This window comes from Chenopodium album, chromosome 1, assembly GCF_948465745.1.
Source record: "Chenopodium album chromosome 1, dcCheAlbu1.1, whole genome shotgun sequence".
NCBI classification, from domain to species: Eukaryota; Viridiplantae; Streptophyta; class Magnoliopsida; order Caryophyllales; family Amaranthaceae; genus Chenopodium; species Chenopodium album.
Window position 1 is genome coordinate 15,199,762 of NC_137834.1, and position 26,893 is coordinate 15,226,654.

The 26,893-nt window shown below is 34.8% G+C and overlaps 2 protein-coding genes across 2 annotated transcripts; one reads left to right on the forward strand and one right to left on the reverse strand.

The window, feature by feature from the left end:
• The first annotated feature begins 993 nt into the window (after window positions 1-993).
• Window positions 994-11,557, forward strand: LOC145642438 (serine/threonine-protein kinase PBL34-like). Its single transcript, XM_081693625.1, has 7 exons — window positions 994-1,300; window positions 1,385-1,785; window positions 4,106-4,443; window positions 4,553-4,688; window positions 9,446-9,582; window positions 9,666-9,789; window positions 10,820-11,557. The coding sequence occupies exons 2-7, from the start codon at window positions 1,593-1,595 to the stop codon at window positions 11,338-11,340; spliced, it is 1,449 nt and encodes a 482-aa protein (XP_081549751.1). The 5' UTR covers window positions 994-1,300; window positions 1,385-1,592; the 3' UTR covers window positions 11,341-11,557.
• Window positions 11,558-12,563: 1,006 nt separating this feature from the next.
• Window positions 12,564-16,709, reverse strand: LOC145642448 (2-oxoadipate dioxygenase/decarboxylase, chloroplastic-like). The gene is made up of 7 exons (XM_081693636.1): window positions 16,316-16,709; window positions 15,393-15,542; window positions 14,964-15,176; window positions 14,485-14,606; window positions 14,141-14,304; window positions 13,137-13,291; window positions 12,564-13,017 (listed from the first exon to the last, which is right to left on the reverse strand). The coding sequence occupies exons 1-7, from the start codon at window positions 16,580-16,582 to the stop codon at window positions 12,919-12,921; spliced, it is 1,170 nt and encodes a 389-aa protein (XP_081549762.1). The 5' UTR covers window positions 16,583-16,709; the 3' UTR covers window positions 12,564-12,918.
• Window positions 16,710-26,893: the final 10,184 nt, after the last annotated feature.

Genomic DNA, 26,893 nt, shown 5'->3' on the forward strand with positions numbered 1-26,893 from the left:
AGTTCAGCTCCTAATTTCCCTCTCTCATAAAATATTCATTTCAACTCAGTTCAGTTCAGTTCGATTCAATTCAGCTTCAATCAGTTCAGTTCAGTTCAGCTCCAATCAGTTCAGTTCAGTTCAGCTCAATTCAGTAAATATGAACATGCCCTAAGGACTTTTGGGGGGACACCACAGCCTCCCTCATCGACTTATATACTACGTATATGTTATACTACTAAGGGTCTGTTCTCTTCACCTTATTTTCAGTTCAGTTCAGTTCAGTTCAGCTCCAATAAGCTCAGTTCATTTCTTATCTTAATTTCCTTCTCTCATACAATATTCAGTTTAGTTTAGTTTAGTTTAATTCAGTTCAGCTCCAATAAATTCAGTTCAGTTCAGTTCAGCTCAGTTTAATCAATCAAAATAGGCCCTAACTAATACTAGTATTATACCCCCTTAGTCTCCTTTGATTTGCACCATCGACCCACTATTTGTGAGAGCTTTTTTGAATCAAATGATACAAACATAAGGTACGAAAGGATTAGTAAAATATGTCGTAATTATGACCTTTAAAAAGGTAAAATATTATATGCTTATCATAATTATACAAATGATTTGGCTATAAAAAATTCAAAACATTCACCTAATGTTAAGAATATTATTATGGCCATCATTATTCACAATCTTTAAGTAGTAAATTTTTGTTTTTTTTTGTTTTGAAAGAAGTCCTAATTAAAGGACGCTAAATTTCATTAATATAAGCCATACGGCATCTACAATTGACAATGAACGATAATGAAAACGAATTTAACAAAATCAAACAAGAATTAATCGGGGAAGGGCTAAGAATCCAAATACATAAATATAACAATTAAAAAAAATTTAGTTACTTCATTAATTAAAAAAAAAAAAAGTGAAATTGCGTATAAAATCACGAAAATGCAAAGCCCTCTCAATGTGATTGTTGTGAACACAGTGACACAGTAGTACGGGTAGTCGGGTAGATGTCTAACGGGCAGCCTAACCTCCCGGCTGCCCGTATTCTTCGGGCAACTTGATTTTGCTTTTGTAGTCTTCGATACCATTAAAAAAAGAAGAGAGAGAGAAAAGGATTGGTAGAGAGAGAAATTAGAGAGAGAAACAACTGATAATTCAGAGTATGTTTTTTTCTTTCTTTGCGCATTTTTTTTATTTTTAATTATTTATTTCTGGGGTTTTGTTTGAATTAGTCACTCCTTTTTCCTATGAACTCTCACAATTTCTGAGATTTGCTGTACAGCCATTTTTCTGGGTGTTGTCCTTTCAAGTGAGAGAAAGAGTATAGCTCTAAAAACCCCACAATTTTTTTTTTCAATTTTAAGGGCTTATCTTCTGATCTGAATCATTTCTATTTCTTTTTCAGCTCTTCAATCCAAATTTTCTGGTAAAATTTCATGTGGGGTTGTGTTATTTCATCAGATTTTGGGTGTTTGTGTTATAAATCAGTAGGGTAAGAATTATTTGGGGCTAAAATTATTGGGTATTTTGTAATTTGAGTCTTTTGGGTGGAAAGGGGTTTTAGGGATTTTGATGAATTTGAAAATTTAAGGGTTTGTAATTCATAGGGTGACATGGGATTTGGTAGTGATGTAGCTAAAGTGGAAACTTGGGATGTCGAAAAATCAAAAGGGGGAAAAAAGAAGAAAGATGAAGATGATTCTGGTGAAGATACTGGTTGTTGGATTAAGCTCAGATTCATAGGAAGCTGCATTACTTCAAGATCCAAAGTTGATTCTTCTGTCAGTGGAACAAGTACTAACTATGGTAACTTCCCAATTTTTGCCAAATTTGTAAATATATTTTTTATTTATATGATACTTTATGTTGTTTGTTTGTTCCTATTTTTGAAGTATTTTGTAATTTAAGTTGTCACTATACCTTTGTTTTTATCATGTTCCTAGGTTGTTCATTAAATTGTTGCAGGTTCATATGTGTTTTTAGTGGTAGGGCAAGCATTAAGCTTTGTTCAATTTTGAAATTAGCTTGAAAGGCTATCTTGTGTAGAAATATAGTCAATTAATTCTTTGGGCTTTTTCGAGTTTATTTTCAGTCAATTCTTGCTTGCTTCTAGGTTGAGCTTGGGCTGATACCTTGCTTATGAAAGCTTTAAAATGTAGTTATGGGTGTAAGCTATCGATTAGTTTTATTTCTTTATTTATCTCATGTATATTGTGTATAGTGTCTTAAGAGTCTTGAAAGTTGAATTCCGCCTATGAAATTAGTGGATTATACCCATGAGCAATATTTTTGTAGAAATTGTTATGTGCTATCAACTTGTGGAACTCACATTGACATCATAGGCGTGTGTCTAAAGCTCGTGTAGCATCTGTTTAAAAGTGATTGTACATTTGTACCTTGTTTATAAAGTGCACTTCCATCGATGCAAGTAGCATGTTCTGCGAAGGTCGTCGTAGTATTGATGATTAGTAGGAAGAAACTGATTAAAATCTCTGATTTGTTTCAAGATCCAATGAGTAGGGGACTTGACCCATTCATTCAGTAGTAAAGGATTTATCTATATGGTGAATTTGTGAAGGCTGTGACTCTGTGAGTATGCCTCTTATGAAGTTGATTTTTTCATGAAAAAGGAAATTTATTATTTCAATGTCTTTTATTATATTAAAAAATTTGTTGAAGAATAGTGGTTGGAGGTTTATTTTCTGAAGTGTCTTGTCTTCCAAGAAACTTGGTGTAGTATTTCTATGGCTTGTTAGTTCATATGGTCAGAGAATTTGCTATCCAATACCCAAGAAACATTGAACTGCAAAATTCGTGGTGAGGCTGTGGCGCTGTGCATATGCATCCTGTCTTGACCCCTGTACGTGGAATTGTAAAGTCAGCTGATTTCAAATTGTTGACTGAGATCCTTAAACATAGCAAGTACTATTGTTGGTCATCGTTCAAATTCTCTCTTCCAGCTGCTGGACTTTACTTGCCTCCATCTTCTACATGATAGAGAAAAATGTGATTCTTGTTCGTGTTATGTTGCCAAGAAGTTTTTTACCCTCTCCATCATTAGCAGAATTGCAAGTTATATGATGTAATGCTGTAATTAATAGCCACTGAGCACTTTGAACTTGTTTGGCAATCTCTTTCTTGTACATGGCTGGTTGTTATTTTGTCCTTCTTGCTTCTAACCTTTTTAGGATTTTTATCCTATAACTTAAGGGTTCTAATTATTCACATCCACATTTTTTTTGTAGAAGGCCACTGCATGTGCCCTGTCATTTTTTTGTAAACGCATGAATACAGATTTTAATATCTTAGCATTATAGGCGAATGGTCTTTAAATGCAAGAGAATTAATTTTAATTACATTAGAAAGCAAATTTGTAGTCTCCTGGCTGTTGAATTAGACTTTTAGTCTCTGTCCACTGACTTGACACAAGTTTCCCATAATTTTATTGAACATAGAGAGTGCCATATATTTTAGTGAAGAAGCTTGGAAGTGAAAGAAAAAGTAAGAGACCTCATAATAAATGATTAATTGTATATTCCTTTTTTTTTTAACTTTTTTTTTAATCCTTTCTTGAAATTGTCTGGACTTAACTTTTGGTGACTCTAGAGTACTGTTCTCGATCTTTGAGCCTGCTATGATTATGTGGATTTTCCTAGTAGGAATGACCAACTGACCAAGAGATGTCAAACTTCCTCACTTAATCAGTTGGCACATTTTGTGACTAGATATCTTGTTTCTGGGATGGAGTGATTCTAATTTTCTGAGATATAAGATTGGCAGCTCATTTCTAGGAGGATGTTCTTTTATGTATTTTATAGCGTCATTATGGGCTCATGGTTCCGGACCTCTTTCTTGGCATAGTTCTGAACCTCTTTCTTGGCATAGTTCTGAACTTCTGATAGAATACTTCATGATTATGATGTCAATGGTGGGCTTATGCTTCAGGACTCTGCCTTGGTTTAGTCCTAGTAGACATACAGCATGATCAGTGTACTGATTTTGAGCCTCTGAGGTCTTCTGACAGTTCGTATACCCTCCTCATCTAAATATCTAACTAATAAAGTTTTCATCTTCCCATGAGAAAATGAGAATAAAAATTAAAGATTTTGTACTGAATGTGTGTCAGCTGAAAGCAAATCAACAATCGATGCAAGCAGAGATCAACCGGTTACTGCAGTTGTCTCATCAACAACAACAAGTAATGCTGAAAGCAGCACATCAACATCCAAGCTAGAAGAAGAACTCAAAGTTTCCTCCCGACTTCGTAAATTCGCATTTAACGACTTAAAATTAGCAACTAGAAACTTCAGACCTGAAAGTCTACTTGGTGAAGGTGGTTTTGGGTGCGTGTTTAAGGGATGGATTGAAGAAAATGGTACTGCTCCAGTGAAACCTGGTACAGGTCTTACTGTTGCAGTAAAGACACTCAATCATGATGGACTTCAGGGTCACAAAGAATGGCTGGTTTGTTTTTCTGACTAATATTTGTAAAATATTATTTCTGCCTTATATCTTCACATGTATCTTGAGCTGTATTATCCCTTATATTTGTATGTGCCTTTATATTTGGCAGGCTGAAGTGAATTATTTGGGTGATCTTATTCATCAAAATTTGGTCAAACTAATTGGCTATTGTATTGAAGATGATCAAAGGCTTCTAGTCTATGAATTCATGCCCCGAGGAAGCTTGGAGAATCATCTTTTTCGAAGTATGTAACTACTTTTATGCAATTTCTCACATTCTTCTTGATCTATATATTTTTGAATTGATATGAAAATTAGACAATTATTACTCTGAAAGATGCATAGACATAGGATGAGTGAAATTTAAAAATTTTTAGAGGCATGAACTGTCTCATTTTTATTTTTACTTGTTGACTGCAAATAAATTCTTTTTAAGTTTCTGAGTGCACATGTTTCAGTACTTTTCTGGTATTAAGTATCCTGTATTTGATGATGAGTATATTACTTAGGGGCCATATGGTTCACATGGGGTAAACGGAATGGAATCAAGAAGGGGTAAGACAGAGAATGGAAAGAAAAATCCTTTGATGTAAATTGTTGTTTGGGTAATATTTGGTGATCACGTTTCTCTCTATCACCATTGCATCACCACTATACCACACGTTCATATATCGATGTCGCCCTTCCCAGCCATTGCCGCCATTTCTTGCCCCTCCCCAACGCTGTCGCAGCTCCCCTTCTCCTTGTCACCATGGCAGCCCCTTCTCTCTCCTCTTCTTATTGTTTCATCACCACCATTGAAACTCAAATTCAAGGTTTTAATGGTCAAATTTGAATATGAAAACTCTAGATCTAGTGTTTTCATAGTCAAATTTAACCTTTATAATTGAAGATAATAAAAGATAATTTCTTATTTTAGCCTTTTTTTTTTTTTTTTTTTTCCAATTTTCTAGCATTATAGGCTTTTGAATGGTTGTTTTTCAGTGGAAGGGGGTTGGATTTTTATGGTGGTGGATTTTTACGAGAGGGTGGGGGTGGTGTCGTGCGGGTGGAGCGTGGTTTTGAAGAAGTGGTGGTTGGTTTTGGGTGGTTGATAGGGGTGGTCATGAGGTGATGAAGGTGGTATTCAATAAATGGTTTTGGTGATTTGCTATGGGTGGTGGTGCAAGAGGTGGTTATGAAGGTAGGGGTGGTGGTGATGGTGATGGTGATGATGGTGACTTTAGCAGTGGTGGTTGTTGCTGGTGGGTACTATTGTGTGGTGTTGTATGGGTGGCTTAGGAAAGGGAATGAAAATACCATAAGGGGGTGGGGAATTATGGTAGAGGAAAATGGGGGAAACAAGAGGAGAAAGGGAATGAAAAAAATGACCTAATAAACAACAAGTAAGGGAATCAAGCTAGTTCATTCCCTTACCCTTTCTTGAAGACCCCATACCAAACAGCCCCTTATAGTAGTGGGGATCTGGGGAACTTAATATATACTCTTGTTATGGATTTTTCTGTTTGTTGTTGATCTTATAGTATAGTTAGGCTCACCACTACTTGGGCTGGAGGAATTGTCTGTCTCCTTGCTCCATTGCCTACAGACATTATAGTCTGTAAATAATGAGTGCCCAACCATAATTAGCTTGCTTGGAATAAGCCTTATGTCAATAATGGGTGCCCTGTGTAGATGACACCAATTCATTCAAGTCTAACTATGGTGCTCTCTACAACATCTCTTTTTCCATACAAAAGAAACTAAGGAATTTTGCTTATATTGGACTGACAATGAGAGCCAACCTATTATAAAATTTCCTGCATTCTTGTCATTCTGTTCTCTCTTTCTAGTTGATGTTGACAATGGAAGAGTCATCTGGAATGTGACTTATTTCTGCAATAATAGATGGATTTTGGATTGCTGTTGTTTCTTAAGTTTAGGCCTTAATCACTGATTCTCTGGGTGGCCTCTCAAGGCTTCAAGGGTCATACTTGATTTGTCTGGCTAGTTAAAGACCTGATGGCTCACAATCAGACTTGAGGTGTCAGTTTGCATACTCTTCTCAGTATGTTACTGTTTTTCATAGACTAACTATAATACAAGGTGCATAAGTCATGCATCTTTTTTTCATGTTACTTCTCGTCTTCCTTGGACCCTTTACATGAATTGAGCCGTTGATTATTTGGTTGACTAGGTAATATGCAATAGATCATGCAGTGTGTTATGGTGTCGGGAAAGGTCAATTGATTTCCAGGAACTCAAGTAGTAATAGTTTTTTTTTTGTGACAGGTTAAAGGCTTCCCTGTTGATTTGTTTGGATGTTGTATTTTGAGTGCTCGAATTATCATATGATCTATGCTGGATGTGACTTTACAAAGCAAGTAAAAGGCTTCCAGTTGACATTACAGGCTTACACTTTTGACTCCAATTGAGATCATCATTATTTTCTATTTTTAACATTTTTTTTAATCATTCTAAGCTGTGGCATGTAATAACTGTTATTGATTGTTATTCGTGTGGTTCAAGCTTTAGATATCTAAAATCTTTCTTTTTAGGGTATGGAGAAGAGGGGGGGGGGGGGGGGGGTCCAATTGTCCTGTCATGTCCTCAGTTTGTCTACGATTGAAATGGTTACAAGGGATCAAGATAAGAAGCAATTAAACTCACTTTTCTTTCCATTGGCCAGGGTCATTATTAACCTTGCAGTCTCAGTCTCAATACATTAATTTTTTATGGGAAATCTTGAATTTCCATGGAAGGAATCACTAATTATGATCATGGGTCTATAGTAGATATAGATTATACCTGTCCTAGGCTGGTTATGCCATCTTATTCCTGTAATAATATACTTATTATTCCTTATGGGAAACCAGACGAGTGCTTTCTTCTTCAAAAATCACAAGGAAGAGTTGTGGATAGGGATTCAAATCTAGGAACAGGGATTCTTTCAGCTTCGTTGTCATAATTTTCAATATTGTACATTAATAAAGTCATTATGGGACTTTCAGGAAGTCTTAAGGTCATTTTGGGTTTCTTCTATGGATCATTGGGCATGATTATGGGATGTAAATAAGACAGAAGGATATGTTTGGAATATAGGAAATCATTCAGTGGGGAACATCACTAGAACAGTCTACCTGCTGATGTATTCTGGTTTTCCTTGAACTACAATGATCTAACTATATCATTAATTAAGTTCGTAGGAATGGTATTAGTTTTAGTTGGAATTTTGGGTTATCATCGTCTTATTTAATACAAAGTAATTTCTGTTTTCCAATATTGAAGATAGCAAGTGAAGATAGCAGTGTGGTGTTCTATCTATATTGGGAAGATTATATTAGGTTAGTTGACTTTGTTCAGCTTCTGTTTATTTATGAAGGCATACTAGTAAAGTAGTAATAGCTTCTGTTTAGCACTTCTAGGCGGTACTGGTGTAATCTGCTTTTGCCAAAACTCAATTCATCCCGTGTAGTTTTGATTTCAAGTTACCTGCTTTGATGATCTCACAAAGCCTTGCCCTTCATGTTGATGTTATTGTTATTTGATGTCACTTTGCTGCCTCTATTGTTAATCTTACTAATCAGCATAAAATATATTGGGAAAGAAACTCATCTGGAATTCAATTTGACAAAAATAATTTCCTTGATAGTAGTCATGAACGCAAGGCACCTATACCATTGACCTGAATATGGAAGAAGCACATGAAATGCTCACAATTCTTTGAGAAATCTTGACTCAAACATATCTTTCTAATCGGCAATGTGCAGAGTGAGATTCCTCAGTAAGAGTTGGTCTTTGTGTTGCTAGTTGGCTAAATTTATTCCAAAGCTATCTGATAGCTGCAAGTGCACCTTACAGTTGCAATTCATTCAGTTTTTTGCTAATATTGTGGCTGGATCCCCCTTTGTTCTTCTCTTTTTCCAGGCTTCCAGTTTTCTTCATTGTATTTTGAAATTTCCTATACTTGTAACTATACTTGGTACATTGAAGCATGTACAGCACTGTCTTTCAGCGGTGTCAAGAAATTATCTGAGTACAATAAATAAGTTTTTTTTTTTATTATTTTTTTTTTCTATGATTTCCTTAGGCTATAAAGGTTTCTAATTAGGTGTCATTTACCTCTAAAATATTTTAGGATATTGATGATCATCTATCACAATGATAATGGATGTGCTTCCTCTCATCTCCTCGAGAAATGTAGTTATTGGTGTGATTCAATTTACACGTGGTTCATGTAATCATGTATGTTGAAATTTAAAATTGAAGTTCCTTAGCTGAGATTTGTTAAAAGAAACTTATTTAGAAATTCCTATATGCTTTGTCAAAGTTATGATGCCTAGAACCAAGAGAAAAAAAGAAAAAAATTAAAAAAATTAGTGATGTTGGTGAACGTGGTGCCAATTTTAAATTTGAAGAATGGCTTGCGCTGGAATGGAGTAAGACATTATTAGAGACATAAGGAAATTGCAAATATTTTTACAGTCAATGGGATCATGTGTTGATATGGATGATGTAATGCCAAAGATTAATGATACGACCATGTTATTAATTATGCAAAGGATAATTCTCATGGTATTTATGCAAGACTACGAGGATAATTCTCATGTTGAAATGCCATTTACAGTATTCGCCTTTTATGTCTTCTTCAGTTACTATTTATACGTTCAATACACTTGAGGAGTGTAATAAAAAGGAGTTATCATAGATTGCATCATTTTCCTCATTTTTAATCTTGGTTTGTATGATGCCATTGCAGTTTGAGTCTTATCTTTAGAAGTTTAAACTATGTTTTAGATCGAGTTTTGAAATATTTTACTGATAATTGTATTAACCTAGAATACAAGTTTGATTTGCAGAGTAAAATATTATTCTGATTCCTGTAACTATAGTTGACCTTCGTAACATAATAAACCGTTTCTTTAAATTCACGTTGCTTGCTCTCACCTCTCTTTGTGGAGCCTGTCTTCTCTACACAGTGTCAGTCCTTTTCATTGTTGCTGACTTTGTGATGTTTTTTCAGGATCTTTACCTCTCCCATGGTCCATTAGGATGAAAATTGCTCTTGGTGCAGCTAAGGGTCTTGCCTTTCTCCATGAAGAAGCTGAAAAGCCTGTGATATATCGTGATTTCAAGACCTCAAATATTTTATTAGATGCGGTACGTTATCACAATCAACAGTTTTGCAATAATTACATGGAAGCTTCTATGTTTCTCTAACTACTACGAACTTACTGCATCAGGAATACAATGCAAAGCTGTCGGATTTTGGACTTGCAAAAGATGGTCCTGAGGAAGGTAAAACTCATGTATCTACCCGCGTGATGGGGACATATGGTTATGCAGCCCCTGAGTATGTGATGACAGGTAAATATTCGAATGCTGAGTGTTTCTTTGTCATCCATGAAGATTCTTATGGCATTATGCTATTTTTGTATTGTCTAATTATGAAATATTTATTGTTGCACTGGTTCATGTTGGATTTGCATCTCTTTCAAACCTTCTTGCTCTCATCTGCTGTAAATGCTAAGCATTATCTAAGGAGGGGCACATTAGGAAGTAGCATGAAGTCAGTTAATAGTGGCTTAATGAAAAGATAGCTAGTTGGTGAAAAGAATTCAAGAAGAGGATTAGGGAGAGAGACAGGATGTTGAATATCAATATCTGTTTTGTTGGCTTTTAAATTGGTAGTTAAGAGAGAACCAAGCCTCTTGAAAGCTTGAATATCCTCCCCCCCCAGTAATTTTAGGTCATCAGTCAACCATCTTCTTTCCAATTCTTTTAGGGTTTCTGTTTTTTTTATTTATTTTTATTTTTAATTTTATTTTTTATTTTTAATATGGTGCTTCTGGTTTCATATGAATTTTCCATGGGACTTCTGCTGCTGTGAGTGGAACATTATCATTTTTCATAATTGATAAAAGTTAATAGTCTCATGTAGTAGGATATTCAGTTTACATCAGCTTGTGCTTTTATTAGAATTTGGGATATTGGTTTGTATTATTAATACTCTTCTTTTTTGGCCTCCCATTTGTTACTTTATTCTCTTGCCTGGGGAGAGGGGAGGAATTGTTTATTTCCCTGGTGGGTTTCCTCACCTTCCTAGTCTTCTAAGAGGGAAAACTGTATGCACCAGTTTCTTTTCAGATATATGGCTAATGCCCCCTCTCCTTTTCCCTTGGTTATTTCTACTACTCTTAGCTGCACTTTTTCATCAAGAGGTTTTTTCTTATTCAAGTTGCTGTATGCTGTTTGACATGAATGTGCGGATGATTGTACAGCAATTGGAATTTAATTAGTCAACAGAAGATTATTCTTGAAGTAGTTGATGGCATTGGATTCAATATTGAGCATGTTCTGCTGTGTCCTAATCTAATTTTTATTATTCCTGTCCCAGGCCATCTGACTTCAAGAAGCGATGTTTACAGCTTTGGAGTAGTGCTGCTGGAAATGATTACTGGCAGGAGATCTATGGACAAAAACCGACCCAATGGGGAGCATAACCTTGTTGAATGGGCAAGGCCACATCTTGGAGACCGAAGAAGATTTTATCGTCTGATAGATCCTCGGCTTGAAGGTCACTTTTCCATTAAAGGTGCTCAAAAGGCTGTGCAGTTGGCTGCTCATTGCCTTAGCCGGGATCCAAAAGTCCGCCCTTTAATGAGTGAAGTTGTAGATGCCCTGAAGCCTTTACCTAACCTGAAAGATATGGCTAGCTCGTCCTACTATTTCCAAACCATGCAAGCAGACCGAGTTAGGGCCAGCCCAAATGCTCGTAATGGTCAACCTATAGGTCCCCACCAAAGGAACGGGCAGCAACCAGGTCTAAGGAGCCTTTCAATCCCACATGGCTCACACGCTTCACCATATCATCATCATCAATACCATCCATCACCTAAACCAAGTGGGAAATCCTAACCTCAGTTCAGTCGGTCCTCTTCTTGCTCTGCAAGCAGTTCATCATTCTTTTCTCCCCAGCTTCTGATCGTTTTCATGAAGTCATCAGCTAATTAAGTATGTGATCCTGATATCAAGGTTCTTTGCTCCTTGATCAAAGATGAAACAGGACAGGGAGGAAAAAAAAACCCAAAAAAAAAAAAAAAAAAAAAAAAAAAAAAAAAAAAGAACAGAAAAAGAGGCAACAGAAGACAATGTATGAATTGTGCAAACTATTATCTTTCAGTCAGGCTCTCTGTAAAGGAGTTAAATGTAAGAAGAGGTGAAGCTTTGTGGGCCAGAAATTTCATGTCAAACCTCGTAATGTTACCTTAGTCAAGCTTGAAAATATGAAAAATGAAGTTTCTCCAATTGTTGCCTCGATTATCCCCATTTTGTTATATGCTTTTCCATCTTCAAAGATCCCCGAAATTGCTGTATAGATCATGCTTGGATGTAGAAACAATGAATCAATGAATTAGGTCAAACTTGTGTTGTGGGCTCAGAGCCTCAGAATCCTGTTCTGTGGGTTGATCCGGAGTTTTAAACCAGTTTGCTTACTATTGTCATTGCTGAAATATAGATGTGCTTCGAGTTTTAAACATTTAATTTAGGGTCTGCTCGGGAGTATTGTGGTTTTGATGGTTTCCAAGCTACTGCGGTGAAATAAACTTCTACCGTTTTTTTGAAACTACAACAGAAGCAAAAATAACTTTTTGAGGTTGTGTAGTTTTAATTTAAATGAAACGCCTTTGGCTTTATATGACAACCAACTTCTTTGCCTCTAAAAAAAAAAAGCAACTTCTTTGCCTCTGAAAAAAAAAAGCAACTTCTTATCAGTCGTATTCTTTTTCTTCTCTTCGTTCTCCATCCTTGGTAACACCATCTTTTTCATTTCTACTGATGCTCTACATAGCAGATTTGAATTGCTTTAAAGTTTTCACTATCTTCATTTTCTTAATATATCGCATAAAAATACCAAACATAGAGGGAAGGGAGTAACTATTAATCATTATTTAATAATTAAATATCAATAAAATCAGTAATTAGCATTGAGTTTGATTGATTAGTAATTAATACTTGGCATGTTGATAATACTTAGGGTTTACTTCAATTGGTTATAGTTTAAAATGTAGATTTTTAATACTCTCCATTGAATTCTTTTAAAATTGATACGTTTATTTTATTTAGGTACATAACTATACTTTATCATAACTATACGTTTATTATGAAAAGTTGATAATGTGAAAAAATACATCAAGACAATTCTAAATTTCTAACAAGTCTCAACATGAGTACATAACTATACTTTATCATAATTATTAGTCACTAAAGTACTCAAGGTGAAGCTCCCCTTTGATATATTTGTTGTCTTGTAATAACTGCCATTCTTGAGTTTGGAGCTTTCAACGCCCGCGATAGTATTGAAAGTTTTAAAATGTTCAGAGGAGCTCCTATTTGGTTTTAGTAATTGGATTAGAAATGTCTTATATCATGACATTATTCAAATATCACTCCCTATCGGCCCTATGTACATACAAAGTAATCAAAGTCACATTTCTAAACAGCCTTTCGAGTCAGTTGCTCCATGGATGTGCTCTCAAATATCTTATCAGCATTACCAACTTCAAACCCATCACGTCGATGGAACTCCTTGACCTACAATAATTCATTCAAAAGTTAAGCAAAGCTATTCAATCCTGCATCACTATGAACATACACTATATTAGTGGATAAACTCCATATGTTTTGAAACTTAAAAGAGGGGCTATCGATACCTCTTCATCAGGTAAATTTTTGTACTGAGGAAGCACAAGCCTTTCAGCAAACTCTATGTATGAACATGGAACTGATTCTTTTGTACCATCAGAGAATTCGAAAGGTACTGAATCAGCTACTGTTGAACTTTGCAGCAGGAAACCATCAGGACTAACTGGTGCAGGAACAACGATATTTCTCAGATTTGCATTGTTGAAAAAGTGGTGATCAAATATAAAAAATTCATAGAAGAATTTTTGCAATTAGCCTTAACTAAAACACGAAAAATGGACACTGCTAACACTCAGAATGACACCTTCCCCTCCCATCACTTGAGTGACAAAGTTCATCACCTTGTAACTGTTGTTACATCAATCCCTTAATAAAACATAAGTTACATTTGAGTTGGGGTTATATTTAGGGAATATTAGCTTAAATACTGTAGATTCGCTACATAAAAGTTTACATCTTCAACTTAGATTGTCTTCCTTTGAATGTGCCCACTATTCATGAACATAGGTGTATAATAATATCACCTCCCTGGGTTGTGTGTAGTACCTGAAATCAACTTTTTGCAGGACAAAGTTGCAAAATTCAACAAACGGAGAATGTCCTCTCTGATAGAAATAGCCTTTTATCTTATACTGCCTCTTTGAGTACAGCATATGCTGCGATTTGAGGCTATAATATATCCAGTAAGCACAAAGGAACATAAATGACCCTTCAAAATTTCTCCGGTGCTCTACTAAGTTAGAGTTCGACCAAGTGACCAACAATCTTAACATAAATTATGATAAACCAAATAGAATGCTGATACTATGCAATCACAAGCTCCAAACCAAACAATGCATTTTTACTCTCATTTTTTATTAAACACGTGGAGAGAGAGAGAGAGGGGGGGGGGGGGGGGGGTTGGGGAGGGGGTTTGTAAAGCAGGGGCCTGATTTGAGATGTATTAATAAAAATTCGTATAACGTGTGAATGTACCGGGGTTTCGGGTAAATTAAGAAGAAGAAAAAAAAACCTTTTAAAGTCCCTCCTTCAGAATTCAGCTTGAATCCATTCTCTTCAATGAACTGATTCAGGCGATTGATGTTGTTCAAATTTGACTTCAGTTGGTGAGTGGAAATAGTGACATGATTCAAGGCATATCCATTAACTAGTGTCCATGCAGCATATTCGCTTTCTCTGTAATTTTAAAATTACAGCACATGAATTTCAGAGAGAATACAAGTCACAGAATGTGCTTCAAGACACATACTACTTGAAGACAATATGGATGTTCTAAAAGGGTTATATAGCAGTTGGAAACTTGACACTCAGCAGCGCTACACAGGGATAGACTCAGAAAGTCAGAAGACATTTTACCTAGCTAATTGATGAAATTCGGAATGCAAGGGTTTGTCCCAGGTCAATGACCCGTGTGCACTGGCAAGAGCTGCATATTTACTTCCACTTCCTGAAATCCCAGTGTACTTTCTGATTATTTCCTGTAATTGCAAATAGCAAACGTTAAAATAAAAGTCTCAACAAGGATATCTTCTGCTAAGGGAAAATATATAACTGCTGGACGAGGTATACTTGTGATACTTCTACTCTATCTTCTATGCAGAAACAAATTCTTTCATGTACCATACAGATTAAGTTCTTCATTTTAAATATGAGCCACACACTTAAACAATTGTGTCCAAAACACAGATAAAGCAGTGTATTGACCACATCCTGTTAGTAGCTTATAACACTTCAGAGCTAAATTTCCATGGTGAGAATTCACAGTTATCCCACATCAAGCAAAGCTATAGTTTAGCTTGAAATTGTGCTAGACACACACCAAATGGAGAGTGTACCTGAGCTTCAGAACTCATCTGGTCTACAAGAAGTTCAGAAATAAACACCCTAGGCAAAGGTCCATTGACACCACTGCCTCCCTCATAGGAAACTGTGGGAGGGGAGAACCAAAAAGCTTTCAACTTCTTTCCAGGAAATCTCAGCTCATCCTTTTGGATGTACCCAAAATCAAGAAAGACCTTAGCCATTGAATTGATACCATGACCATCCACCTGCAATATTGGTATCAAAATGAGGTCCTTGCACAAATTTGGATTCTCATTTCGCTAGTCATATGTTATCAACCCAATATGCAATGTTACATTGTTACTAAGTAGTTCTATAACATATAAATTACAAGTATGAAGAATAAGAGGGAGCCCAGGTTAATCTCTGAGATTAACAAGCCTTTCCCTATTGCTACAATTTAAGTGGTGAAAATAGCATACCCCAAAAGTACGAAAAGCAAAATGATCATAACAAATCCGATCATTTCCAGCTGAATGAACAAGCTCCAAGACCCGTTTTGCCGTTGGATTCCTGTTCAAATAGACAGTCTCCATACTTTGCAGCAGATTTCTGAAAAATGATTCTGATCCCTTAACATATACAAACACCCAATATACCAAAGTTATATTTCCAAGCAAAAATTAATATCACGACTACTAAGATGATTTTAAGTGTTATTCAGCGACTATTAATCTATATCCTGTTTGTAAATTTCATTAATCATAGGAAAAAAAAATTAATAAAAATCATCAACACTATAAAATACTAACAGTAGTAGCTAAAACCCCCCACTAACAAGAGAAATTACTAGTTGGTATCTTTGATTTACAAAACTCACAAATCACAACAGTCACAAATCAAGTGGCATTTGTATATTTAATCAATCCAGTCGAAATGATTAAATATCCGATCATCATGATTATATACTTGATTATACATAAGAAGTATTTTAATAACATATTTTTGTACAATTACTACAGATTTTTAAAGAACATACCATCATCTTGATTTTTTGCATGTGAATCAAGGAGATTAATTTGATGGACCTCCTATGACAACCTTGAAATCAATCTTTACAAATACCATTTAAAATTATATCCTAGAATCTTTTCCATTCAACTCCTTAAAAAAAAAAAAAAAAAAAAAAAAAAAAATCATCTTCATAGGTTACTTCAATCTGTAAAAGCTTAAAAATCATGTCCAACAGTTCCTCGAAAATTATCATATAAATACAAGAAAACCCCACATCAAAATGACAGATTTTTCCCAAATCGTTAGAATCAATTTTTTTAAAAAAATAAGAGAATTAAAAAAATGAAATAAAATAAATCCAGTTAATATTCAAATTTTAGAAAAAAATTACCTGAAAAGAAGGAGAAACATGAGACCCAGTTTGCGAATTTGATGAAGAATCATTTTTTACAGAGAAATTTCGTTTGTTATTCAACATGGGTTGATATGAAGGAAGATTTGGTTTGAAAAAAATGGAGCTTTTGGAATCTGATTGAGGAAGAAACTTTGAAGTACGAACTGCAGTAGCAGAGAAGGAGATAGTGTGGAATCTGGTGATAGAAGAAGAAGAAGAAATCATGGTGTTTGGAAATTTTGATGTTAATAATAACTTATGCATCTCAATTAATTTTGTAATTAATTTTGTTATACTAATGTTGTACACTTAATGGATTTTTTTTTTTTTTTTTTTCCGAAAGGATTTTTTAATTTTTAATTTTTAATTTTTTACAAGACAGTTCATAGAATTTGGATATTGGATAGTTGCGTTACGTGTTGTAATTTCTAGACTAGATTAGATAGATGACTTGTATAGTTGGATTTAGGGGTGTCAATTCGGTTAAACAGTTCGGGTTTGGGTTGGGTTTATCAGTTTCGGGTTATAACGGGTCGGTTTATAACGGATTGAAATAATAAACGGGTCGGTTTGGGTCGGTTTTGAAAATTATCGGGTCAGTTCGGTTTGGTTTTTTTAATTGCAGTTTCTATTTGGATCGGGTCCTTATCGGGTCGGGTTCTAGTCGGTTCGGGTCATAATCAATTTGGGTTGAACTGGGTCGGTTTGAAAACGGGTTTAGCCCATTTAATGTGGGTTTCGGTTAAAAACAGTTCGGGTCTTAATCAGGACGGGTCGTAATTGGTTCGGGTCATAATCAGTTTGGGTTTAACTGGGTTGGTTCGAAAATGGGTTTCGGTTCAAAATAGATCAGGTGAAATCGGGTCCAACCATTATCGTTTCAGTTATAATCGGTTTAGATTGAACTTGGTTGGTTTGAAAACGAGTTTACTCAATTTGAAACGGGTTTCTAATCAAATCATATCGGGTTAAAATTGAGTCGGATGATTACCGAGTCGAATTAGTCATATAATGGGTAGGAACGAGTCATGTTATAATCAAGTCAAGTCATAAATAAGTTGGGTTTATCGAGTAGTGGGTTGAAACAGATTAGATCATAAACATATTGGGTAACAAGTCGTAAATGACTCAGTCATAACGGGTTACGAGTTTTAAACGGTTCGGTCATAACGGGCTACGGGTCGTAAACGGTTCGGTCACAACGGGTTACGGATTATAACCGGTTCGGTCACAACGGGTTACGGGTTGGAACGATTTAGGTTTATCGGATTTTTATCGGGTTTTAACGGTTTTCGGTTTAAAATGGGTCGGGTTACTATCGGGTTTAAACGTAATCGGTTTGGGTTGCTTTCAGTTTCGGGTTGTAACGGTTTGGCTTGATAACGGGTCGGGTTAGTAACGGTTTGCACAAATTCGGTTTAGTTCAGTTTCGGTTTGGAAAAAATTGGGTCGGGTCAGTTTTCGGTTTCCAAAAAACGGGTTTTAAACAGTTCAATTCCTTTTCGGATCGGTTCGAAACAGTCGGGTTTAACGGTTCGGGTCAGAAACTGACAGCTATAGTTGGATTGTATCCATTATCAATGTGTCAAAATTTTTTAAAAATATTTTTTTTGGCGTATTTATGACTTTTTATGTTTTCATTTATAGAGCTTCTTCACTAGGAGAAAGAACGAGAGAATAATATAAGGAATCGGGGGAGAGACAAGGAGGAGAGAAAAGCCCACACATAAGCCCAAATAAGGTTTCATTCTAAAAACACATGACAATAAGAGGAAGTGTATAAAATATAAATCTAGGGTTGTGAGACAAATGAAAATGTCTCACAACTATTAAAATAACATAAAAGTATAAGGAAGAGAGAGAAAGGAGGAGAGAGATAGGAAGAGTGAAAAAGGTGGTGTGCAAAAACGGACAAAAATTTTTGGAGACCACTACCACTGAGTTTATATTTTGTGTTTTTTGAAGTACCACTGAGACTATATTTTGTACCACCGAAACTCCAGTGGTATTATTTGATAACTCAATGAGACAACTTTAAATTGACGCCTGAAATGCCTATATTACCCTTGTGAAACATGACTTTATTGTCTCTCAACCATCCGTTTATATAACCTTTGGCAATAAAAGGAGTATCTCACTTAGGTTATAAACTAGTGGTTCTTTTATTCAATTTTTCCATGTGGGACAACAACTCACACTTGCAACTTAACAATCTCCCCCTCATGTGTGTGTTCGGAATACTTTCCCTTGAGCAAAAACCATGCACCCAAACCCTTAGAGCACTCCTAGTGAGAAGCTTGCATGGAGGAAATTGGGGTGCAAACAAGAACCTCTAAGTAGATCGCCAATAAACAGGTCTTGACCTCACAACTCTACACAACAACGTCTAAGAAATGTGTGCGAGAGGCCTAGCCGAACCATCGGCTTTGATATCACTGTTAGGAATCAGGGGAGAGACAAGGAGGAGAGAAAAGCCCACATATAAGCCCAAGTGAGGTTCCATTTTAAAATCATATGACAATAGAAGGAGTAGCTCACTTAGGTTATAAACTAATGGTTGTTTTATACGAAGTATAATTTTTCCATGTAGGACAACAACTCACACTTGCAACTTAACACTTTTATTAATACGTGTATTTTTTTTTTTTATTTTCTTTCATAAATATAGTTTAGGACTTTTTCAGAATTAATTATATAAAGGGGATATTATAGGGTGAAGGAATTAAATAAAGGGGTAGGGTGAATTGGCAAATAAAGTGATTGAAATTTAAACTTACCTCTATTATAACACTATAACCGAATTACAAGCAAATTTTTATAATAAGTTAACAGTTTTTTTTCCCAACCTTCCATTACAAAACTTTAAAACCTAATCCTTTACTTTTGTCCACGCTTTTTTTTTTTTAGCATTTTTCAACGAAATTTTCGTCGGAAGAAACTTTATCTCATGGATATCATTCTGACAGAAATTCCATCGGAAACTCATTTCTGACGGAATTCCATCAGAAAATGTCATTTTTCCGACAATTAACTTTTTGACACACATTTTTCAATAGACTTCCGTCGAAAATGAGTTTTTCGACATATTTTTGGGTATTTAAAACAGAATAAATCCGTTGGAAATGAGTTTCATTCTTATAGTGTATTAGAAAGATGATTTTTATAAGATATGCTCAAATAAACTACATTAAAAAAAAGCTATAACCATATTAATTTATCAAAATTTAATTTATAAAATAAATTTAGTAGCACTAATCATACATAATTATACGCTGGAAGAACTTTTATCCGTGAAAAAATGTCATTTTTCCACTGATTACTTTTCCAACAACCATTTTTCGATGGAACGAAAAACGAAGAATTATCGACGAATTTTTTTCATTGAAAATATTTGTTTTCTAGTAGTATCAGAAAAGATGTTATAATATCTTTCTTTCTAAATAGTAAAAATAATAAAGCAATTATTAGTTTCTAATTCACCCTATACTATACCCTAACTTATTAAGTAATTCTAACAAAGTCACAAAACTATTTTTAGGAAAAAAATGATACATATTTAATTAAGGTTCCTAAACTATTGCTGACTAAGCTTAGTTCTTTGGTTAGAAGACCAATTTGGGTGGTTGAGGGACTAAAAGTGCACACCTAATAATTAAGGAATCAAAAGTGCATAAATACGATAGTTTAATTAGGAACTGCATTTGGTCTTTACTCGCAAACTTAGCATTATAAACGCAATACTTGACAAAATACTATCTATAATATGAAATGCTATTTGTTATAATGAAATTACGAGTAAAGATCAAATACAGTCCTTAAACTCTAGCAAAAGTTTGATTATTTTGTCTCTCAACTTTCAAAAGTTGAATTTTGGTCCCGCAACTAGAAGTGGCAACGGATCGGATTCGGGTCGGATGGAGCTTCACCCGCATCCACCCACTCACCCCATTCGCTCCACCCGATCCACCTGTCACCCGCAAAACTCATCACCCGCATCCGATCCATTCGTCATCCGCGGGTGAAACGGGTGGATCGGATGCTTAGCGGGTGATGATCATTATCCCTATTCAAACTATTTGCCCATTATTTTATATAAAAAAAATAGCTAATTTTAAACATGACTATTAAACCATTAATTAGCTTCTAAAATTTCAAAATAATCACAAAACCAAAGTACAAACTTGCGTTTTCTTTAACAAGCTATAGCAATAATCACAAACTATAGCAATTAGCAATATATACAATTCAAAATCATGAATTACATCAACAGTTAGAATACAAAATCATGAACAAAATAAATTAAAGGGGGAGATGAGAAGTGTTGCCGCTGCCAGTGAAGATCGGAGTTTCGCAAACTCTCGCCGGTGAGGTCTGATTGTCTGAGGCCGTGAGGCGTGCAAATTCAGTGAGGAATGATGAGGCGTACAATTTCAGTGAGGAGAGAGAGTGAGGGACTGAGGGAGAGTGATTTAATTTCAATTGAGTTTATGTTAGGAGAGAGAGAGGAGAGAGGAGAGAGGAGAGAGGGGCGGTGTTGAGAGTTTTAGACTTAGATACATTCTTCAGTTAGGGTTTGTGAAATTAGGAGGGCCTTTTAAATATTTTAAAAACGACATTTTAGAAATAATTTGAAAAAATGTAAACGTAGTCTGTAGTATAGAACTCGTTTGAGTTTAAAATAAATAAATAAAAAAAATTATATTATATATATTCGGGTGTATGACGGATCGGATGACGGATCGGTGATGGATGTAACGGAGCTCCACCCGAATCCGACCCGATCCGTCACCCACCCTTCATTCGTTTAACGCGGATTTTCGTCCATTTATTTATATCGGGTGGATCGGGTTTGCGGATATCCATTTAGAATTGCCATCTCTACCCACAACCACCAATGAGTAATTTATGGTGGCTAGTGCAATGACTCAGCAAAGTTTAGGGACCTCATTATATTTTATTGTTGACATGGCCAAGTTTTAGGGAGTAATGTTGGTTATTGGACCAAAGTTTAAGGACTTTGCATTTTTTAATACAATTCCTACTATATATGGTAATTAACCATATATACCCTTATTCAGGGACTTTGCATTTTTTTTTATTCAATTCCTACTATATATGGTATTAACCATATATACCCTTACCTAACCAATCTAATACTATTATTTTATTACTCAATTAAATCTTGAATTTATTTAATTACCGTAGGCGTCATTTTGCAGCATGTGTGAATATGTTTGACAATCATAGGAAGCGGGATTTGACATTATACGATAAAGGACTAACAAAGTAGGGAGCTGCCAACAAGTTTTTAAGGAATTTGTAAATGTTCACGGATCATTTATGGCAATCATGATTAGAGACAACGTAAGGCAACAATGATTGATCCGTAAATGTTACACCTCTTTCATAATCCAAAGATTACTAATTCTATATGGTCTGGAACCACGAAAGGAGGGAGGATCAGGGATGATGGTACGAAGTGAGTCATAGAAGTCAATTTCAACCGTATTGACCTCTACTCGATTCTTATAGTGAAAATTTTATGTGACCTCAAAGACATACAAACAAAAAAGATTCAATTTTCTCCTAACAAGATTAAGCTAAATCGGTTGAATATTTAAGCATACATTATTTTAAATATTAGTGATCACTTGATTAAACAAAAGATTAAAAAGGAATTTAAACCGGTCGTCTAAATTATTGTATTAAGCATGACTTTCAATTACATATTCCCTTTGAACATGCAAAAGGTAATAAATAATACAAACAATAATATTGGAAGCAATTTAACTATTATACACAACAATTGATGTATAAAGAACTAATAAAATTTGTTACAACTATAATAGGAATAAAAAAAAAGCATGATTCTCACTTTGATTGATTTTGTTTGCAACTATAAAACAATAAACATGTTAGTAAATTAAATTAAATTAAATTAAATGAAAGTAGAGTTGATTTGGTCCAAACCTTTAAACAGTTCTATCTTTCACGCCTTGAATTAAGTATTGAATTTCAGGCAAATTACTATAGGCGTCGTTTGAAGTGCGCCTGCATAAGCATGTTTTGAATATGCTTGGCACTCATAGGAAGTGAAAATTGACATATATGATTAGGGACAAGGAAAGTAGGGAGCCGCCAACAAGTTTTTTTAAGGAACTTTGTAAAACGTTCACGGATCATAGAAGGCAACCACGATAAAGCTAAGAGACAACGAAAAGAAACAACGATTGACTCGTGAAGGTTACACGTCATTCATAATCCATGAGATTACTAACTCCATATGGTTCGGAACCATGAAAAGAGGATCGGGGATGATGGTACAAAGTGAGTCATGGAGTCACATTCGCCCGTATTGGCCTTTACTCGATTCTTATAGTGAAAAGTGATTCCTGCGATTTCAAAGACACGCAAATAAAGATTCTATTTGCTCCAAACTATAATTATTCTAAATTGGTTGAAAATTAATGCAACATATAATTCTAAAATATCTGTGATCACTTGATTTAATAACAAGATTAAAAAGGAACCTAAGCCGGTTGTCCAAATTATTTTATTAGGTGTGATTTTCAATTACATATTTCTTTTAAACATGCAATATGGTGATCATAAAAATAATACAATAAACAATAATAGTGGAAGCAATTTAACAATAATATCATTAGACAAATCAAATTATAAATAAGCCTAATCATGATACTAGAAATATTAAAATAAAATCAGTAATTAAATTAATTAATTACTCACATTTTGCATGCTCCTTTAAATTGCTACATCATGAATAAATTGTTAGTAACTTCAATAAAAATATAAATCAAATTGAAACAATTAAATTAAAAAGTAGAGTTGATTTGGTCCAAACCCTCAGCTAATTCTACCTTTCACGCTTCGGTTTAAGGATGGAACTTCGGTTCAAGTATGACTCCTTGGAGTGCGTAAGGGATGTATGGAAGATTAAGGAGGATACGTTTAAGGCTAAAGTAAGAGAGAGAGAAGATAGAAGGTTTTGATGTATAAGAGAGGAAGAGATAATGATTTTTTTGGTGATCAAGCTTGTTGATGGTTGAAAAGAGGTGATATGACCTCTGTTTATAAAGAAAAAATAAGGGTCGAAGAATCAAGAAAAGATCCGAATTCGAATAGGAATAAAACTCTTGCGATAGGTAGCAGTTTTTGCGGTTTTTGTTTTTATCATATTTTTTGATCTAGAAATTGAAATAATATAAATAATATGTCTTTCGAAAGCTCTTGAAGTCTACTTTCTAAACCAATTAGAATCAAATTAAAATCATTTTTAGAATAAAAGATATGGCTGAAATAGTGGGACGGTGTCAGTTTTGGATATAGTTTTGTATTTCTTTTATATCTTTTTTGTTATAGCTCGGAATTGATATTATAATATATCATTGAAAAGATAATTGCAAGAGCTATCCAATCAAACAAGATTTGGATAAAAAATATTAGGCACGAAAATCATATCTGACTATCTTTGAACGTCTTTCAATTCGAATAGAATTATGACTTTCAAAAAGAGGAGTTTTATTCAATTTCAAACTCTTTAATCTTATCTTTTCAAATATGATAATCAAGACCTTTTAGAAACTTCTAGAAGCTTCTAATTGATCTTAATTGTTTTAGGAATGGGATTAAATCCTTTGGACACTCCACATGATTATTGGGTCGTAGGTAAGGTGGGCTTAGGTTTTGTTTGGGCTCAATTTAGTATTTTGGCCATAACTTATTCGTTATAACTCGGATTTGGGCTTATAATATATCTTTGGAAAGCTCTTTTTAAACCCTAATTATATATGCCTAAACCCAAGTGTAAGTTACTATACCTACACCCCCATCCACCATCTAACAAATAAAGAAATTTTTGTATAAAAGTAAGAAATGAAAAAAAAATTAGATCATACATCACCATCTTCATCTTACCGCTTCTCTCCAAACAATTCATCCTCCATTTTCTCTCTCCAAAAACCTTAATCCTCCATTCTCTCTCTAAAAATTTCATCCTCCATTGTTTCTCTCCAAAAAGCATTCATACTCCATTTTCTCTCTCCAAAAACTTTCATCCTTCCACAATCTCTCTCTAAAAACCTTCATCTTTTCCTTTTAGGAGTTTCATCATTATCTATTCACGTCACCACTAAACGGAACTTCATCGTCGACGCAATTTCATTGATGATGTATAGGGATGGCAACGGGTCGGATCTGGATCGGATCCAACTGGATCCAGATCCAAATCCGTTTTTGCACCCTAGATCCAGATTCGATCCGGATCCGTCGGATATGGAGAAGGAGTATCCATATCCATATCCGTTAGATCTCACGGATTCGGGTCCAAAACGGGTCTAAAACGGGTCTTGTACATTGCACTTTTTTTTAACAGAAAAAATAAAGTTTCCAATCAAAACAACAGTTTAACTCATTTTCATCAACATTTAGAATCAATTTTAGTAACTTTTTAAAGATAAGATCATTGATTCAACATAACCAACAAAATATAATTAACTAAAATGACAAAATGAAAATTAATCAAACTAAATAGAAAGTAAAACATTGGGAACTAAAACAAGCATATTTGAGAAGAAATGAACATCGAGAAACGAACAAACAAATCCACTCATTTGGATTACATACAAATATTTAAGTAAGCACTAATACAACCAAATATCCATACATAACGTAAGGAATCTAAATTATAAATATTAAGTAAACTAATGGAGTGCTGGATTCACCGTCACCGGAGAGGGTGGAGTTACTTGCGGTGGAGTTGCTGGAATTACTTGTGGCGGAGCTATTGGAGTGCTGGAGTTTTGAGTTGCCGTTTGGGAGAGACAAGGAGTGAGGAAAGAGAGTTAGAGAGGTGTGTGAGATTTTAGGGTTTGAGGGTTTGGTAGAGTTAGATTTTATTATCATGTGGGCTGGCTGGGCTGGGCTTGTAGAGAGTAGTATGTTAAAAAAAAAAATTAGTAAAAAAAAAAAACGAGTAAACGGATCTGGATACGGGTATTTGGGTTAGACCCGTATCCAGATCTGTTTTTTGGTATGAGATCCGTATCCGACCCGGATCCGTCAGGTCCAATTTTATAAGATCCATATCCGTGAAAGCGAATATGGATCCACGGATCCGGGTCGGATACGGATCCATTGCCATCCCTAATGATGTACTAATTTCTCTCTCTCTTTTTTCCAATTCAACGATTTCATATAAACGTTAAATTTCGATTTCATTGCTGTAGGGAATATTTCAAACATTACCCCAAACTTGAACCCCACAGTGATAATACACTTAAGCATGGTGGCGTCCGAAGGGAAGGAAGCTAGAGCAAAAGAGTCGCCAACAAGTTTTAGGAACTTGTAAACCGTTCACAGGGTGAAGGTTACACCCCTTAACAATCCAAGAGATCGTAAACTCTAATAGGTCTGGAACCAAGACTAGAAGTTCGGGGATGAAGGTACAAATCCAATCTAAAAGAGAAAGAACCTGCCCTAAAAATAGGCCTCTACTTTATTCTTCTCGTATTCATGTGCGCTTTCTAACTAACATGCAATCGTCATTAGGTTTACCCTAAACCCATTTAATCTATGTTGGTTGAATATTAATGCACAAACAAATCTATTATTGGCGATCACTTGAATTATAATCAAATTAACCCTAAACAAGGTTATTAATTATCTTATTAAGCGTGATTACAAGTACAAATTCCCTTTAAACATGCATAAAAGGTGTGATCAAGCAATAACGATAAATATAATATCAAGCAACATAATAATAATAGTAATAATAATCTAAATAATCATGTTAAAGCATAATATAAATAGCAAGATCCTAGGCATGATACTAACAAGATTAATAACAAACCCTAGCATGTTAATAAACATATAAAAATCAAAGCTTTAACCCTAACATGATACTAACATGCTATTAAGAAAGACAATAAGAAGCATCACAACAATCATACTTGATATTAGCAATTTTTAGTTATTACCCTAAACATGATACTAGGAAGCAATAAAACATCCTAACATGATACTAGGAATCAAAATAACAACCTAAACATGATTTCTATATCATAATATCAATTAAACAAATAAAGCACTTACTTGGATGCGCCGTACCTCTTTTTAATAACAAAATACATACGTTAGTAACTTCAAGGAAAATATAAAATCAAAACAATTAAATTAAATAATTGAAATAGAGATTTGGGACCAAACCCTCAGAAATATCAAACCTTTCACGTCTAGGGTGAAGGCAACTTCGAACTTGGCTAGGTGTGTCTAGATCTTGTGAATGCAGAATTTTGTTTGTGAAAAGTTGGTTTAGAAAGAGAGAGAGAGAATATCAAGAATTTCTTGATGAGAGTTGGTGAGAATTCATGAAGGTCTAAGGATGCTATTTATAATAATAATAGTTCGGATTAGATAAAAAGAATCGGAGTTTGCAATGGAATAAAACACGTCGCTGTTGCCACAACAGCCCTTGTCGCGAGGCAACAGCCTGACGTTCGGCGCTGCAGGCGATTTTTCCACACGTTTTCAATTTTTTGATAAAATTAAGTCTTAAAA

What these genes read in the sequence shown, in the direction of transcription:
- LOC145642438 (XM_081693625.1), top strand. Translation starts at nt 1,593, where the DNA reads ATGGGATTTGGTAGTGATGTAGCTAAAGTGGAAACTTGGGATGTCGAA. An exon ending in CAAATATTTTATTAGATGCG is followed by an intron (nt 9,583 to 9,665) that starts GTACGTTATCAC and finishes TTACTGCATCAG; the next exon opens with GAATACAATGCAAAGCTGTC. An exon ending in CCCTGAGTATGTGATGACAG is followed by an intron (nt 9,790 to 10,819) that starts GTAAATATTCGA and finishes TTCCTGTCCCAG; the next exon opens with GCCATCTGACTTCAAGAAGC.
- LOC145642448 (XM_081693636.1), bottom strand. Translation starts at nt 16,582, where the DNA reads ATGCATAAGTTATTATTAACATCAAAATTTCCAAACACCATGATTTCT. An exon ending in GAATTTCATCAATTAGCTAG is followed by an intron (nt 14,305 to 14,484) that starts GTAAAATGTCTT and finishes TTAAAATTACAG; the next exon opens with AGAAAGCGAATATGCTGCAT. An exon ending in TGAAGGAGGGACTTTAAAAG is followed by an intron (nt 13,292 to 14,140) that starts GTTTTTTTTTCT and finishes TTCCTGCACCAG; the next exon opens with TTAGTCCTGATGGTTTCCTG.